General features: G+C 39.3%; 1 protein-coding gene across 5 annotated transcripts in view; it reads left to right on the top strand.

Annotated features, from left to right (window-relative positions):
* The window catches only part of NPL (N-acetylneuraminate pyruvate lyase), a 40,711-nt gene extending 23,898 nt beyond the window's left edge, over nucleotides 1–16,813 (top strand). For 2 of the 5 annotated variants that reach the window (XM_032136872.2, XM_058430421.1), the window contains exons 7-13: nucleotides 1,272–1,347; nucleotides 3,210–3,302; nucleotides 5,037–5,185; nucleotides 5,309–5,355; nucleotides 8,622–8,706; nucleotides 12,222–12,261; nucleotides 15,156–16,421. In XM_032136872.2, the coding sequence (XP_031992763.1) occupies nucleotides 1,272–1,347; nucleotides 3,210–3,302; nucleotides 5,037–5,185; nucleotides 5,309–5,355; nucleotides 8,622–8,706; nucleotides 12,222–12,261; nucleotides 15,156–15,340 (675 nt within the window). In that variant the 3' untranslated portion in view covers nucleotides 15,341–16,421. Of the gene's footprint in view, nucleotides 1–1,271; nucleotides 1,348–3,209; nucleotides 3,303–5,036; nucleotides 5,186–5,308; nucleotides 5,356–8,621; nucleotides 8,707–11,974; nucleotides 12,313–15,155 lie in introns of those variants that run through there. The other 3 variants (XR_004245046.2, XM_032136870.2, XM_058430422.1) reach the window with 3 other exon arrangements.
* The last annotated feature ends 350 nt before the right edge of the window (nucleotides 16,814–17,163 follow it).

Below are 17,163 nucleotides of genomic sequence, written 5' to 3'. Positions count from 1 at the left end.
GTGTAGGGTATATTTTTCTTTTTTCTCTCTTTTCAATTGCTGCTTTTCCAATGTATAATACAAATTTTAAAATATTATCATGTAATGACATGAATGACAGTATCATCCATTGGGCTGAACACCGAATAGTATAGAGGTAATCTTAGAATGAATAATCCTCTGGAATAGGGATAATCTCCTGGTATAGGGGTAGTCTTGCCAAAGAGACAATAACATTGGCATCTGCTTAGCCGTAACTCTTTATTGGATGATGCTTGAATGGACACTGCCATCAACTCTCTTAGGTGTTTCCTCTTTCCTTGCTTTCAGCTAAGGTTACTCTTCTACTCTTTTTCTAAACAGAGTAGTAAGCAAATGATTTAAATATGTCACATTCTGATCCTGTGTTAATGAAATTATTCCCAGTGCCTTAATTGGGCTATATCCCAGTCTTCTCCTTTTAACTATTCTAGTTTACTTCTGCAGAAAGATAATCACGTCTATTAGATATAGATATTACAAGTCAAAGTCTCAGAAGGAAGGCCCATTTCCCTTTTTAGATAGTGGGGCACGTTCTGAAACAACAAGTATCTACTGGTTCTTTGCTATGTGCCCAGCATCATGATTAACCTGGACTCAAGGGTGAGCAAGATCTGAGCCCTGCCCTGAGGGACTTACACTCTAATTGAAGGACAGTCACCATACACAACTGCCTTAGAACCTGGTAGGTTTAGGTACTTTATTTGAAATAGATACATAGTGTTATAAGGGTCCAGCAAGAGGAAATGTTACTTTTTTCTGGAGGAATTTGAGAAAATATCAGAAACATGGTGCAGAGTATCTTCTGTGATGTATATAATCTTTTCCTTTTCAGCATGTCTCAACTGCATTCCCAATCTAATATAAATTTTACAATATGACTGTCATGTCATTGGACAGAAAAGACAGTATCATCAACGGACTGAACAGAACAGAAATTACATGAGCAGATATCTCGATTAATGGTTATAACTTATCAAAATGAACCACTTATGTCTCCTTAGCAAGGTTTTTTGTACTGACAAAATATGAAGTATAAGATTAAGTGCACAGCTCACCTTCATCAGGGAGCTCTACTTTGTGACCTGGGATTTTCCTGGCAGTGACATTCATTAAATTTGGTTAATTTTCCCACTCTCCAGTGGTACATCAGTTAGCAAATTTGAAGAGCTTGTTACTGATCTTAGTATCTAAGCTATAGGTGACTATAGTAAATCACTTGCTCCAATATGGTCTTCTTTCTTCCTTTAAAGGCCCAACATGCAGCAGAAATAGGAGCTGATGGCATCGCTGTCATTGCACCGTTCTTCTTCAAGCCGTGGACCAAAGGTAAGTGGATAGATCTGAATGCATGGCACTTCACATGGTCCACTTCTTCTTGCCTCTATTCAAAATGGTTATATTTAATTTGTGAAAGTAAAGCAGTATAGATTGGAGGCTTGAAGTTGCAATGGTACAGTGGTTCTCTGAAATATTTGCTCTCCCTGGATCCATAAAAGAGACTGCATTAAAGTACTTCATTTCTTTTGCCCATTAATTGATCTGATTGGGTCATTCGCTGAGCCTGGTTGATCTGTAGATGCCTGTTTGGGTCAAGTGTCTGCTCCTGGACCAGTGAGTTGCATAGGGTGTCAGTCACATGGTAAAGCATGGGACCATTTTTCTTAAAAGAGAAGAATATAAGTGATGGGCATTTTGAGACTACACACCCTATTCAAGGTTGAGTGAATGATGAATTTTAAGAGATTTCACAGAAATATTCATTGCCTTCTAGAATACAAAAGTATTGCTTTCTCTTTCTCTACTGTCTTCTCTGCGGAAACTATTTATGGTGTCTAAGGATATCAAGTCTTTTTAATCCTTTTTGATTAGCAAAAAAAGAAGTATAAATTTTAGAAGGATAAAAACAGACATTATTTGCCTACATGATTAAATAAATCCATAATTAAATGCATAATAGGTCTAAATCATCATGAAATATCACCTATTATTGATACGTAGAAAATAGTTCATTTAGTTAAGCAATTTGATATTTATAAACTGGGAATTTAAAGTGAACATTTTTTAAGTTTTAAAAATTTTTTTAATTATTTTTTAGAGATGAGGTCTTGCTCTGTTGCCCAGGCTGGAGTACAGTGGCATGATCATAGCTCACTGCAGCCTTGAACTCCTGGGCTCAAGCAACCCTCCTCCATTGGCTTCCCAAGTAGCTGGGACTTACAGGCACATGCCACCATGCCAAGCTAATTTTTAAAAAACTTTTTGTAGGGACAAGATGTTGGTATGTTGCCCAGGATGATCTTGAATTCTTGGCCTTGATCCTCCTGCCTCAGCCTCCCAAAGTACTGGGATTACAGGCATGAGCCACTGTGTCCAGCCCAACATTTAAAAATTTTTTCACATGGCTTTACAAATTTTTACGTGAATATTTTTCCTAAAAGGAAAAATAATATATGCATAATAATTTGTCAGAAATATTATCATAGACTTGAATACACATCGTAACAGTATTAAGATGAGTACGTAAAAATCTCCTATTACCCAGTGGCATCCAAAGCAGGAGGAGTGCTGCTGGACCTATATCTGCAGTAGTGTTGCAGGCGAAGCTCACATGAGATGATGCAGGAAACCCTACTTCCTCAGCAAACCAGAGTGTGCTCTCTTTTGATGTATCTGGATTTCTCCCCAAAGGGAAAAGTACCAAATTTTGCTGGAATTCTTGCAAAATGTGCCACTACTGCTATAATTTCCCTCTTGAAGCAGATATTGTTATCTTTTTGTTACAGGATTTTCTCAGTTAAAATCTTATTATTATCCTATAGTAGTCTCTGTTGTTTACTGTTCACACTTAGCCTTTTTGGGGTAAGAAGACAAGAGTCTCACATGATGGACTTATGTTTTTCATGATCATCTCTTAATATATGGGAAGGTTTTCATCAATTTTTTAATAGAATTTAGTATGGTAGGAGAATAATCGTCTTATTTTGGGCTTTCTACAGAAAGGAAAATAAAACTCGAAGGAAGTGAGTTGCAAAAACATTGCAGTAGCAGTAGCAGGGATAGTAAAAGTGGTTGAGAATTTGAGGCTTCTGAGAAACATGGTTGTGTTTCATCAGATGATTCTCTTTTTTACTAGGGAAAGCCACTGTTTTACACCTGTTCACACCATGACTGTTCTACTGTTCTTTCAGATATCCTGATTAATTTCCTAAAGGAAGTGGCTGCTGCTGCCCCTGCCCTGCCATTTTATTACTATCACATTCCTGCCTTGACAGGGGTAAAGAGTAAGTACTGCTTCTTTTGATATTTCTTTCCTTCCAACTCTCACATCTTACCCTATTATGCTAAGAAACTCCACTCCATCCCACCCTACCCCATACCCCAAAAGCACACCACCACTGACTGAGCAGTTCCAGTTGTTTCTAAATGTCACTCTAAAGTCCCAGCCCTTATCAATCATTCACACTGCCGTATAATGGAAGTTGTTAGGTATGAAAGGAAATTTGATCTCTGGGCACTTGTAGCACATACCTTTCATCTCTATCACACACACACCCTTCTTCTTATTGAAAAGACATGAGTCTGTAAGCCTCACTAGGACAGGAGTGTGTATACCTTGAACCTGTTGTATTCTTAGTGCCTATAGCACATAGGAAAGTCCTCTGATCTCTTCTGACTTCTCTTCTAGCTTTTCTTTTGTTATTACTGTATTTCTCCAGAGAGAAGAGTTTTACAATTAGCTGAAATTTCTTAGATTATTTTTAAAATCCCACTCTTTTCTAAATTCCATAAGAGGAAAAATTGAGACTGTACTTTATAAATATTCTGAGGAAAAAAAAAACAAAACTGCTTTTCCTATTCTCTACTCTCATACTTAGCAAACTCAACGCAAAACATTTTACCTCTGGCCACCAAAATGTATGTGGGCATTTCTCCCCACCAACAACCAATTCTTCATCAGAGACGAACTGGGTGTCCTCTAATTGGATTCAGTTCTGACACTGTCTATTGGAGTTAGCACTGGATCCCACAGATTAAGGGCTTAGTCCCACAGGACTGCCCCCACTTCAGTGCCAGTCTCAAGTCCCAGGTTGTGGCCTGTACTTCCCACCAGCTGGCTACAAATCAGGGTTCCAACTACCTCCTCCTTCGGTTCAATTAATGTGCTACAGCAGTTCACAGAACTCAAAGAAACACTTTACCTACTATTGCCCATTTATTACAAAGGAAACAGATAAACAACCAGAAGAAGAGATGCATAGGGTAAGATATGTGAGAAGGGGCATGGAGTTTCATGCCCTTTCTGAACAAGCCATCCTCCAGGCACCTTCATGTATTCAGCAACCCAGAAGCCCTGTCCTTTTGAGTTTTTATGGAGGCTTCATTATGTAGGCATGATTGAGTACCTCATTGGCCATGGGTGATCAACTCAATCTTTAGCCCGGCTCTCCTCCCCAGAGGTCAAGGGTGTGACTGAAAGTTCCACCCCTCTAAGTACATGGTTGGTTCCCTTGGCAACCAGCCCTCATTCTGAGGCTATCTAGGCGACCTAGCCATCAGTAAACTTCATAGCATACAGAAATATACATATCACTTTGGAGATTCCAAGGGATTTAGGAGATTTGTGTCAGATGCTTCTATCTCTCAGGAAATTACAAAGGTCTTGGGAGCTCTGTGTCAGGAATCAGGGTCAAAGACCAAGTATTAGAATAAAATATTCTCCTAGCACCCCTGTCTACAAGGTTTTGGGTACTTTGTCTCAGAAACCAGGGACTAAGACCAAATATGTATTTACACTTCACAAATATCCATCTACTGCCTTCAAGGAATGGGAAGTTTAGGATTATAATTGGACAAGCACATAGGAGCTGCTAGTCAGGGACCAGTGATTATGCCTAGTCTGCTGTCAGTTCTGGCTGACAGCAGCATGTGGCAGCTCACTGCAGATGCATGGCACTATATGAGATGTTATTTCCTAGAGATGTGCAGATTAATGAGGCACTTATTATTTTGAGCAGTTCGTGCTGAGGAGTTGTTGGATGGGATTCTGGATAAGATCCCCACCTTCCAAGGGCTGAAATTCAGTGATACAGATCTCTTAGACTTCGGGCAATGTGTTGATCAGAATCGCCAGCAACAGTTTGCTTTCCTTTTTGGGGTGGATGAGGTAAGTCACCCCCTAGCATGTTGCAGCAGGTCAGTTCCCTCCAAAACAATTTGTGTAGCTATATAGTAGCATCTCTTCTCTTTCTCTTTTTCATAAAAGCGAATATTCTTTGTTTCTGATTAGCAACTGTTGAGTGCTCTGGTGATGGGAGCAACTGGAGCAGTGGGCAGGTAAGCATGACTCATTTTTCCCAATGGTTATAAAGTCCCCCATAAAGGCATTCATCACCAAAGTAGCTGTATTTCTTGCATGTGTATCCTTTCTAATAGAAGTTTCCTTTCTTTTCTACATTCTTCCAGTGAAAGGGAATTAAATAGTGCTTAGCTGTTTGTTAGAAATTCAGTCATTGGACTGGGCATGGTGGCTCAGTCTGTAATCCCAGCACTTTGGGAGGCCGAGGTGGGCGGATCACTTGAGGTCAGGAATTCAAAACCGTCTGGCCAACATAGTGAAACCCCATCTCTACTAAAAATTTAAAGAAATGGGCTGGTCACAGTGGCTCACGCCTGTAATCCCAACACTTTGGGAGGCCAAGGTGGGTGGATCATGAGATCAGCAGTTCGAGACCAGCCTGGTGAAACCCTGTCTCTACTAAAAATACAAAAATTAGCCAGGCGTGGTGGCGGGCGCCTGTAATCCCAGCTACTTGGGATGCTGAGGCAGGAGAATCACTTGAAACCTGAAGGCGGAGGTTGCAATGAGCCGAGATCATGCCACTGCACTCTAGCCTGGGCAACAAGAGCGAAACTCCATCTCAAAAAGAAAAAAAAAAAAAAAATTAGCCAGGCATGGTGGCAGGCACCTATAATCCCAGCTACTCGGGAGGCTGAGGCATGAGAATCACCTGAACCCAGGAGACAGAGGTGGCAGTGAGCTGAGATCAAGCCACTGCACTCCAGCCTGGGTGACAGAGCGAGACTCCATCTCAAAAAAAAAAAAAGAAAAAAAAAAAAAATTCAGTCATTGCTTAGAAGCATCTGTTGCAGTTAGGGGTGAGATACATGAGCACATGAATTGAGTACACGCACAGGGCCTACACCTTAGCAGGAGCTGACCGGTAGTGCTATAGTCACTGGTGACCAGTGTCTCAAGGATGGACTCACACTTTGTGAGTTCTATCTTTGTCAGAAATTATTTGGTTACAAGTAACAGAAACCCATTTAAACTAGCTTATGTACAAGAAGATATGTTATTATAAAATACTGGGAAATCACATAGAACCCAAGAGGAGGATGTACAACCAGGCCTCAGAGAAGATGAAAGCCAAGAACTGCAGAATCTCAACAGCCAAGGCAGATTATCTTTTCTATGTGGTTTTTTGGAGAGACTCACCTCCACATCTTTCTGCACATCTCTTTTATTTATCTTCTCTCTCTCTGTGTATCCAGATAGGCTTTCTCTGCTTCAGCATGCACATGGCCAGCCATGGCTGCCCAAGCGTGGCATCTCGGGACATCATTAGATAGCACTACCTAGGCAAGTGTCCATGTCAGGTTCAACCAGAATCATGTGGCCCAATGCCTACTTAGCAAAAGACAGGCAATTCAATTAGCATGTCCACTGCACATGTTAACCTGACTCATAAGAATATGCTTCCAAGCAGATTGAATGAAATGTTTGCATTAACTGAAAGGTACCAGGGGAGCAAAATAACATTTATAACATGTCTTGGTGAGCCTGGCTGTGAGGAAGAGTGACTGAGTTGAATAATATAAATGGCTTGTTCACCAAGCCAAGATGGCCTATGACAGCCATTGTAACTACAGGGGTATTTCTACTGAGGAAATCTGAATGCTGTATTTGCTGACCATATGTATTAATTCATTCTCACATCACTATAAAGAAATACCTGAGAAATTTATAAGAAAAGAGGTTTAATTGGCTCACAGTTCTGCAGGCTGTGCAGGAAGCGTGGCAGCATGTATTTGGCTTCTGAAGGAAACTTTCAATCATGGCGGAAGGCTAAGCAGGCACATCTTACGTGGCCAGAGCAGGAGGGAGAGGAAGTGAGGTGCCACACGCTTTTAAATAACTGGATCTCACGAGAACTCACTATCATGACAACAGCACAAAGGGGGATGTGTTAAACCATGAGAAACTGCCCCTGTGATCCAATCACCTCCCACCAGCCCCACCTCCAGCACTGGGGATTACATTTCAACCTGAGATTTGGGCAGGGACACAGATCCAAACCATATCTCCATTAAACCTTTTTCCGACGGAAATTCTTACTTTTTTGGCTCCTGCTTTTTGGCCTCCATACTAGGCATTTTAATTCTGTTAACATAATCTACAATCAAAGTACATTTGGTTAGACTTCGTTTCTCCCTAGTTACAATCATCTTTCTGTCTAACCAAGGATACACCTAAGACCACTGGGATTCAAATGTTAGTATTCTGAAACTCCTCAGACATTGTTCTTCCTTACTCTATTGCCAGAAGATAACATGAGCTTCACATTCCCGGAATCCCTTGCTGTTGACCCTGGTTCTATATATACAAGTCCAACAACATTTCTGTTATTGGTACATCAAGATGAATACATTTTCTGATACCAACTTACTATGAGAGAAGCCATTTGAATTTAAAGAACTTGGGGAAATGTCCTTATTATGAGTTTCTATAACCTTCTACCTTGCTGGTTTCTCTAAGAATTCAGTGACTTATTTAAGATATTTATCTTTATAGGTAGAGTTGGAGAGTTTTTTAAGTCCACAGAAATATTTTGTCAGATCAAATTCTCACCATTTTTGTTGAATTGTTATAGAAGACAACATGAAGCAATGGAAAGCTTTCATGGAAACTCTGAAGCCCTTCTTTAATCAAAATAAAAACCAGGCCTACCTTGCAGGGTTTTACAAGGATTAGACATGATTTATGTCAAGCACCTATAGTATAATAGGCACTTAGTAAATGATCCCTCATTTTATTATCATCATTATTAATACTACTATCTAGAAACTAGTCTTTAAGTAATATACACATTAGCAAGGAATATAGGTAATTTGTTGGGATTTGCCCCTATTTTCATGGTGCTCCATCCACCCAGTTTTTCAGCATAAGGCTTTTAGGACTCACCTCAGATGCTACCTTTTATCCACAGTTCTTGTCTAGCATTGCACCTGTGTGTACCCTAGGGCAAGAGCTGGCCGCAGTCGCTTCCTAGCAAATACACCTCCATCTTTTTTTTCTTTATCTTTTTTCTGCTTTTCTTCCTTTATCCCCTTTTGCCTGTCTTCCTTCTCTGTAGTCCTGCTTAGTATTGCTGGAAAACTCAGAACTGAAGACAGTCTGATCCCCTAATAGATTAGGATCCAAAAACAGACTTTAGGAGGACTAGGTGTATTTTTTCCCTTTTAAAGAGCAGAGGGATTTGAAGATCTGGACCTTTCCGGTTGAGTTACTGAACCTGCAGTATTTGTTATTGTCTTGCCAGTACCTATAACTACCTGGGAAAAAAGACAAACCAGATGTTGGAGGCTTTTGAACGAAAGGACTTCTCTTTAGCCCTGAACTATCAGGTAAACGTTTTCTTCCCTTCCCATAAATCACAGCCTTTTTTCTTCCCCATTTGAGGATTCTTTTTCTTCTCTCTACTACGCCTGCCCTCATTAAAATTGCCCAGCCACTTCTTTCTTTACCTTTCTTCTGTTTTGTACTTTTTCTTGTTTAAAACCAAAGCTGTCCCCATTGTCTGTGTTCCCGACATGTCTAATCAGGACAGGACCCATACGGGGATGGCTCCTCTCTTCCTCCTAGAAAGGATCTTATTTTTACTCTATCTTCAAAGTACTTTTGTGACTATAACATTTTCTGGGAAAATGACCACAGGCTGTCCCCTTGAGGACATCACACCAGAGTTATCACAGAATATGAGGAAGCTATGAAGATGGTAACCTAAAATGGGGAAGGCTTCATTCAAAGTCAGGGCAGGTCAGTCTTGTCCACCCCTGAAATGTGCTGAGAACTAGGAACATCCACCAGGAAGGAAATAAGAGCCTAGTGGGTGATCCAAAGTAGATACAGGATTTGAGACAGGAAGGAAAAACCAGCAGAAGCTGATATGTTGCAGGGAAGACCCCAGAGGACATGGTGGCTGCTGTGAATGTTCCATGGAGGACAGCCTAGCCATCCAGCGAAAGAAGAGCCTCAATGAAGGGTGGAACAGTCCCAACAACTGGTTCTCTTTTATTTGGAGATAGGCTCTTGCTCTGTTGCCCAGGCTGGAGTGCAGTGATGTGATCATAGCTCACTGCAGCCTTGAATCCTCCTGGGCTCAAGCAGTCCTCCCGCCTCAGCCTCCTGAGTAGCTGGGACTACAGGCATGCGCCATCATGCCCAGCTAACATCTGGTTCTAACACATGGTTCTAAAGTGTAAATGGAATGAATTGGAAGAAAGTAGGGTGGACATGAGAGCAAGACTTTTGGGGTCTGAGAGGCATGAGGATTTTCAGGATAGTATAAGTGGTTGAGAGGAGTATCCCAAGAAAATAAGTGGGAATGGAAAGACAGAAGCAAGATTGGAGCAAGTGGTTGGTCCTAATAAAGCTTGGCTGTGGGATCTTTCTGAACAGGACAGGCTGCCATCAGGGTAACCAGAGATTACAGATCAGAAGTACAAAGTATCCTGGGGGTTAAAGGAAGTGACCTGCAGCCCCAACCCAAAGAGAACATGAAGAAGCAGAATCCAGAGTGGTTAATTATTCCCTACCCATAGGCCTCAAAGTTGAGCCATCATAAATCTACTTCCTCCTTAAAGTTTAAATACCATATGTAATATTCACCTTTGTCTATCCTCAGACCAAGTGAAGCTAAGAACAGGAACAGGGTAGGGATCTAGGAAGCTATGCCAAATAAACTAAACATTGACAAGACTTTGGTTTAGATAAGGGTAAGAAGAATGAATTGTGCAGACTCTGCCATCTCCTTGCATTGATGGTTCCCCCCACCCTGCCCAGTTTCCTAGAAAAGGTTATTTCTGAAAATTCTAACCTGTTCTGAGCAGAACAGGGAAATCACAGATGGAGTAGACTGAAGCAACTATAATGCTGACCCTTCCATTCAATGGCTTCTCTTATTGGTTAATCCAGTCTCCATCTTTTTTCCCCTCTTAGTCCCACTCTAAATAAATCATCCTATTGAAAACAATGTTGGTAAGGAACTTAGTTTACCACATTCTCTGTTTCTTCTTAAGAAGGCATGTGTGAGTGAGTCTTATTTGCTCAGTACATAATTTCAGTAAAGGTAAGGTTTCTGCTCTTCAAGAGCTTTTAGTCAAGTGAAGAAGCAGACAAAAAGTTAGGGCTAAATTTATCTCATTCACTTTAATGTACTTAAGTGCCATCTGTTATATTTACATGAGTGAAATTACACATGTACAAAGATATTCTTTGCAGCTTTGTTTGTAACAGCAAAAGATAAAAACAGCCCAAATATCATCCATAAGGCAATGGTTAAATACATTTTATTATGCAATTGAATTATATATAGCTCTTAAAATGAGATAGCTTTATGTATTCTGACCTGGAAAGATTTACATGCTATGTTAAATGGAAAACAGCAAAGTATAAGATAGTAAATGTAATGTGCTATATTGTTCATGGGGTAGAACACATATGTTTATAAGACTCTGGGTATTAAAATTTTATTCTACATTAAATTTTATTTCTAGTATACAGTCAATTAAAACAAATATGTTAAGCATTTTGAAAAATACTTTTAAATATAAAGTAAAATGTTATTGAAAATGCATCTCTTAATAAGATGCATGAGGCTCTAAGGCCAGGCGCGGTGGCTCACACCTGTAATCACAGCACTTGGGGAGGCTGAGGTGGGTGGATCATGAGGTCAGGAGATCGAGACCATCGTGGCTAACATGGTGAAACCCCGTCTCTACTAAAAATACAAACAATTAGCTGGGCGTGGTGGCGAGCGCCTGTAGTCCCAGCTACTTGGGAGGCTGAGGCAGGAGAATGGCATGAACCTGGGAGGCAGAGCTTGCAGTGAGGTGAGATCATGCCACTGCACTCCAGCCTGGGTGACAGAGTGAGACTCCGTCTCAAAAAAATAATAATAAAATAAAAAAGATGCATGAGGCTCTTTTTTTAAAAAATCAATTTGTCTGGAATCCGTGGATGAATGTTACTTAATGCTAGGATAAGTTGAGGTTCGGCATCAATACTATTTTTGTTTTTAGAGAAATAAGTGCTACAAAACTGTGTTCATGTAAGTTAGATAATAATGGAAGGAATTTTGTTACAGCAGTGTCACCCAGTTCTTTGAACATTTTTTGAGTCATGTCAAAATCACAGAATGCTTTAATGATTTCCAGCTGAAACCTGAGTAGCAGTGTAGAAAGCAAATCATTGAAAAACCTCTGATTTTTAGAGGACTTATTACCTATTAATTAGAGGAATCACTGTCCCTCTCTTTATCAATACCAATATTGACATTTTGATTTGTATCCCAAGGCAATGATATAGAAGGCATGTCTTTTTTTTTCAAAAGTAGAAAAGACTGTGAAAGGGGAAGAGAAAAGAACAACCTGCACCTCCATTTCATGCAGATTCTTATGCTGATCAATTTTAGAAAACAGCATTTATGGAAGTTGAGGATCTAGAAATTGATTCCCATAAATCTTAGCCTTGGCCACGTGCTCCTTAGGCATCCTGGAAGGTGCCCCAGAGCTTATATGCACCCGAGTTTGGAAACCACCGCACTAGCTGATAAGTTTACCTATGTAAGCCAGATGGATAAGGGGTGTGATTCCCATCTTTACTCTCTTGTAGAATTCCATCATTGAAGCTTCTTTTCTGCATGGGCCCATTCTGTAAAGCCTACATGTATGAAAAGATCTTACCTTCGCCTGGATGGATCCCAGTCATCTTCACTTGGCTGTTTTTCTCCACTCTGACAGACCTTCAGTAAATGAAGGTGTGCAGACTTTTTAGGGTTTCTGTAATCTGACTTCTACATTTTTTACATTGTTTACACAGTTCAATAATACTAACTATAGATATGTTTGTTCTTTTCTAGTTTTGTATCCAGAGATTTATCAACTTTGTTGTCAAACTAGGTAAGTGCCACCCGTCTTCTGCTTTGTCTGCTGCTGGAGACTGTAAAGAAAATGGAATACCATCACTTTCTCTGAGGGTTCAACAAGAATACCTTTTAATGGTCTGTTGCAAGCAGAGTCCTGTTTCCCTTATTAACCCTTGGGGCCAACCATATAAAACTGTGAAGTAAACCTAGTTGGAAAATCTTTGGCAGCCTTCTCCATTTTAGCACATACCTACCCCATTTTCCATTCTTTCTCTCCTAAACCGTTAGCACTCCCTCCCTTTACTTGCCTCTGCTCATTAAAATTCTACTACTGCATTGAGGTTGATTTCAGCCTAAGTGCTTGGAGGAAGGCAGTCTAAATACAGATTTTACTAAATTGTGAATGACTGACAGCTCTCCCAAGAGTATTTACAATTTAAACAGAGTTTATTATCACAAGTAAGCCTAAATGGATGGAGGTTTGGATAATATGACAAAGTAAAATTGGGGAGCAGTTGTGGGGAGAAATACAGTGAATTTGAGTAGAGAAACCTCTCCAGAGTGTCTTAAATCATCTATAACAAATGACAAATGCCACTATCCACTCTTCTGCAAGAGATTGGCCCTTGGGCCAATTGAATCTGCGTTAATGCAGGAAAATTTTTAAGTTTATTTTTGGCAGACCTCCCTGCTCTCTGTCAGAGTCCTGCATAATCCTGGCAACTCCTCCGTCTCCCCCAAGCACCTCTTGTGTTATGCCCCTCATTCTTGCAGGGTTCTCAACCCACTCTCTTACTCCTTCAAGGACATTTCTGTTTGTTTTTCCACTTTCATGATTTTTGCACATTTGTGTGCTGCCAGTGCTATGAACTACCTATTATTGTTCCCTTGTTCTAAGCAATGTTTTCACAAAATTGTGGATTTGGTGTGATAATTATTATGTTCCTAAAGTACATTAAAATAGGTATTGAACTATTAAAATTTTAGACAAACTAAAAGATTGATGTGTGTAGTAGTCCCCCCTTATCTCAGGGGGATATGTTCCAAGATGACCAGTGGATGCCTGAAATTGCAGATAGTATGAAACCCTATATATACTATGTTTTTTCCTGTACATACATACCTATGGTAAAGTTTAATTTATAAATTAGGCATAGTAAGAGATAAATAGTAACTAATAATAAAATAAAACAATTATAACAATATACTGCAATAAAAGTTATATGACTATGGTCAGTCTCTCTGTCTGTCTCTTAAAATACCTTATTATTTTTGGACTGCAGTTGACCACAGGTAACTGAAACCATGGCAAGTGAAACTGCAGACAAGGGAGGCCTACTGTATATTCAATCATGCTAATATTTTCCCTCCCAATGCTCAGTTTTTACTGTAACTAAGTTAACTTAGCAAAAGAAACATTTCTTATATCTTGAATCTGAAAGCAATAGCCAGCTAAGAAAACAAATTACAGACATTTTAGAAGATGGGGATTGGGGATTATGATGGATAATTATTAGTTATGCTTTTTACATATTAACGGTATACCTGATCTTCCATCTGCCTCTCCAATCTGAAGGCTTTGTCTTTCTTTAGTTCTGAAAAAATTCTCTGTTATCTGTAAAGAATGTTTTGACTACATTTACTCAAATCTCTCATTCTGAAAGTCTATTAGTTGTATTTTGGATTTTCTCAATATGTATCTCAATTTTAAAAAACATTTAACATATCTTTCTATGCTGTATTCTGGATTATTTCCTTAGATATACCTTGAAAATCACTAATTCTTTCTTTAGCTATGTTTTTACTGTTTGATTTCCCTAAATATATATATATTTTTTCAGTGTTTCTTGTTGTTTTATACTCTACCATTCTTTACTTCTCTTAGCCTGTGGCTTCTATTCCTTCTTTTATCTCTGAGAAGTCTCTTTCAGAATTTTCTGTCATCTACTCTCAGGATGTGAGTTTTGTTATTTTTGAATGTGCTAGTTCTCAAGCTGCTGCTTTTCCTCATGGGTTTTGTAATTTTTAGCTTTGAGCTTGTCTTCAGAGACTGTTGTTTTCTGGGTAACCAATGGGTTGTAAGGTGCCCTATCAAGTGAGTTTACATTTGCCTCTGCTAGGACACTGTAGTTCCATCAGTTCTAACCAGTCTTTGGGTTAATTTCTTAGTATAGTACCTATACTAAGTGTGTGACGTACATTGAGATCCAGCATTCACCTTTGGCTCAGGCTTGAGTTTCTTTCATGAGATCTGTTTCCATCCACACGCCTAGTAGAAGTCAAGCTTTCTTCTTTATCCCCAGACCAGTGGGCTGGGTTTTTTTCTATTGCTTTTCATAGAACGCTGACTACCAGTTTTACATAGGTAGTTTAATTCCAGCTTCTCACCATGCATAGATCTAAAGCTTCATTTTCCATTCCCATCCCAGCCGTATAACACCAGCATGAAAACAGCAGCGTTGAGTCATAAGCCACCTTAAGTACTGCATTTCTCAGGGACTTCCTAAACAAGCTTAAACTAAATTTCATCCTGACAATAAAGTCCTACCTCCTTTGATCAACAGTAGTATATTCCTAAATCAGATTATCCTCAAGGGCTGTTTGGCATCAGCTTCTCCTCACCCTTCTGACCTCTTTATTCCTGACACCTTTGGCTTCACCTTCTTGGGTTTAAGGTTAACCTTGAGTCTTCGTTTTCTTTTACTGTGATCAACTTTTAAAATTTTCCAGCGTTTCTATGTGTTTGAAGCAGGAAGAGGGATTTTGAATGATTGCTCATCTGTCATATTGACTAGAAATGTTCCCATCTTTTGTTTTAATCTTTTCCTGTTGTAGTAGTTGCTGTTAGCATATGATCTCCTTCTTTGGGATTTTTGTGGAGAGATAGACGGTACCAGTCATGTTTCCTCATTTATTTTTCCCGTCTAGGTTTTGGAGTGTCACAGACCAAAGCCATCATGACTCTGGTCTCTGGGATTCCAATGGGCCCACCCCGGCTTCCACTGCAGAAAGCCTCCAGGGAGTTTACTGATAGTGCTGAAGCTAAACTGAAGAGCCTGGATTTCCTTTCTTTCACTGATTTAAAGGATGGAAACTTGGAAGCTGGTAGCTAGTGCCTCTCTATCAAATCAGGGTTTGCACCTTGAGATATAATCTACCTTAAATAGTGCATTTTTTTCCTCAGGGAATTTTAGATGAACTTGAATAAACTCTCCTAGCAAATGAAATCTCACATCAATCAACAAGCATTGAGGTACCTATTGTGAGCCTTAAAAAGTCTTATTTTGTGAAGGGGCAAAAACTCTGGGAGTCACAACTCTCAGTCATTCATTTCACAAATTTTTTTGTGGAGAAATTTCTGTTTATATGGATGAAATGGAATCAAGAGGAAAATTGTAATTGATTAATTCCATCTGTCTTTAGGAGCTCTCATTATCTCGATCTCTGGTTCCTAATCCTATTTTAAAGTTGTCTAATTTTAAACCACTATAATATGTCTTCATTTTAATAAATATTCATTTGGAATCTAGGAAAACTGAGCTACTGCATTTAGGCAGGCACTTTAATACCAAACTATAACATGTCTCAACTATATACAACTTGAAATACACCAGCTCATTTGGCTGCTCAGTCTAACTCTAGAATGGATGCTTTTGAATTCATTTCGACATTACCACTTTTCGCTCTTCGAAAACACTGGGTCAGGTGAGGACTTGTTTCAGTTCCTATAACTAAGTAAATGGCGGCTTTCTCATAACAAAGGAAAAGATCTTCCCCAAAGATGAATTTAAGTCTCCACTTTTTGCTATACAGAAAACTCAAAACTCAAAGTTTCAAAGAACCAAAGGGCTCTTCCTCTAGGCACCAAAAACTTCCCCTTCCTCCATTGAGAAGACTGTCTCTCCCACAGGACCCTGAATTATTGAAATCGAAGGCCGACTTCCTTTCTGCAGTGAGCCTGGGGGCTACTGTTATTATCCTGTCACACTTGCAACTAGTTACTTTTCTTTAGTGATAGAAGATTTGGGGAGGACCCAAAGGACTCACAACTTTTTCTCCATACCTCCTTTTACTCTTTTCTTTCTGTGTAATGTATCAACAACTGTTTAATCTCCCTTCTAACAAACCTTGATGTAAGCTTTCTGATATCAAAGTATATTGACAGATTTTAAACTTGACTATCCAGTCTGTTAATTACCTAAGATTTTGTTTTCATTTCATCTCTAATTGTTTTGATCATTGGCAGAGAAAGAGTATTTGAAATTCATATCAGTTTTGCTCCTTATTTTAATCTCTTTGAATTAAAAATAAAACTTCTTCAAAATGCAAATTTGAAATTATAGGTAGACTTCAATTATCTTTGCTAATCCTCTCTTTAATTAGTCAGCTAGTTAAAAGTTGTTATATTCATATATCCTCAACCCTCTTTTTGCCTTTGTAGCTGTTAATTTCCTGAAAGAAGAAAATGAGTTTTTTGTTAGTTTTTGGTTCTGAGGATGTGCTATCCTTACTTAATGATACTAAAGCCAAATTTAAATTTTAAAATTAAATCTTGGGTATCCAATAAACAAAGAACTATTTTTCTATTTTTGCTTTTGTGAAGTCAATGCTTAGAGGATTTTTAAGATGGTTAATGAGCTTTTGTGAACATAAAGAGAAATATGATTTTAAAATGACCAGGTCTGAGTTTAGCTCTGTTAACATCCAGTAGCTTAGAAATGAATATCATGGCCGGGTGCAGTGGTTCATGCCTGTAATCCCAGCACTTTGGGAGGCCGAGGCGGGCAGATCATGAGATCACGAGATTGAGACCAGCCTGACCAACATGGTGAAACCCATCTCTACTAAAAATACAAAAATTAGCTTGGTGTAGTGGCGCACGCCTGTAGTCCCAGCTACTCAGGAGGCTGAGGCAGGAGAATCGCTTGAGCCCAGG

The sequence above is a fragment of the Hylobates moloch genome, unplaced genomic scaffold, assembly GCF_009828535.3.
Source record: "Hylobates moloch isolate HMO894 unplaced genomic scaffold, HMol_V3 SCAFFOLD_18, whole genome shotgun sequence".
NCBI classification, from domain to species: domain Eukaryota; kingdom Metazoa; phylum Chordata; class Mammalia; order Primates; family Hylobatidae; genus Hylobates; species Hylobates moloch.
The sequence above is the reverse complement of the archived record's forward strand: the minus strand, read 5'-3'. Positions and strand labels throughout refer to the sequence as shown.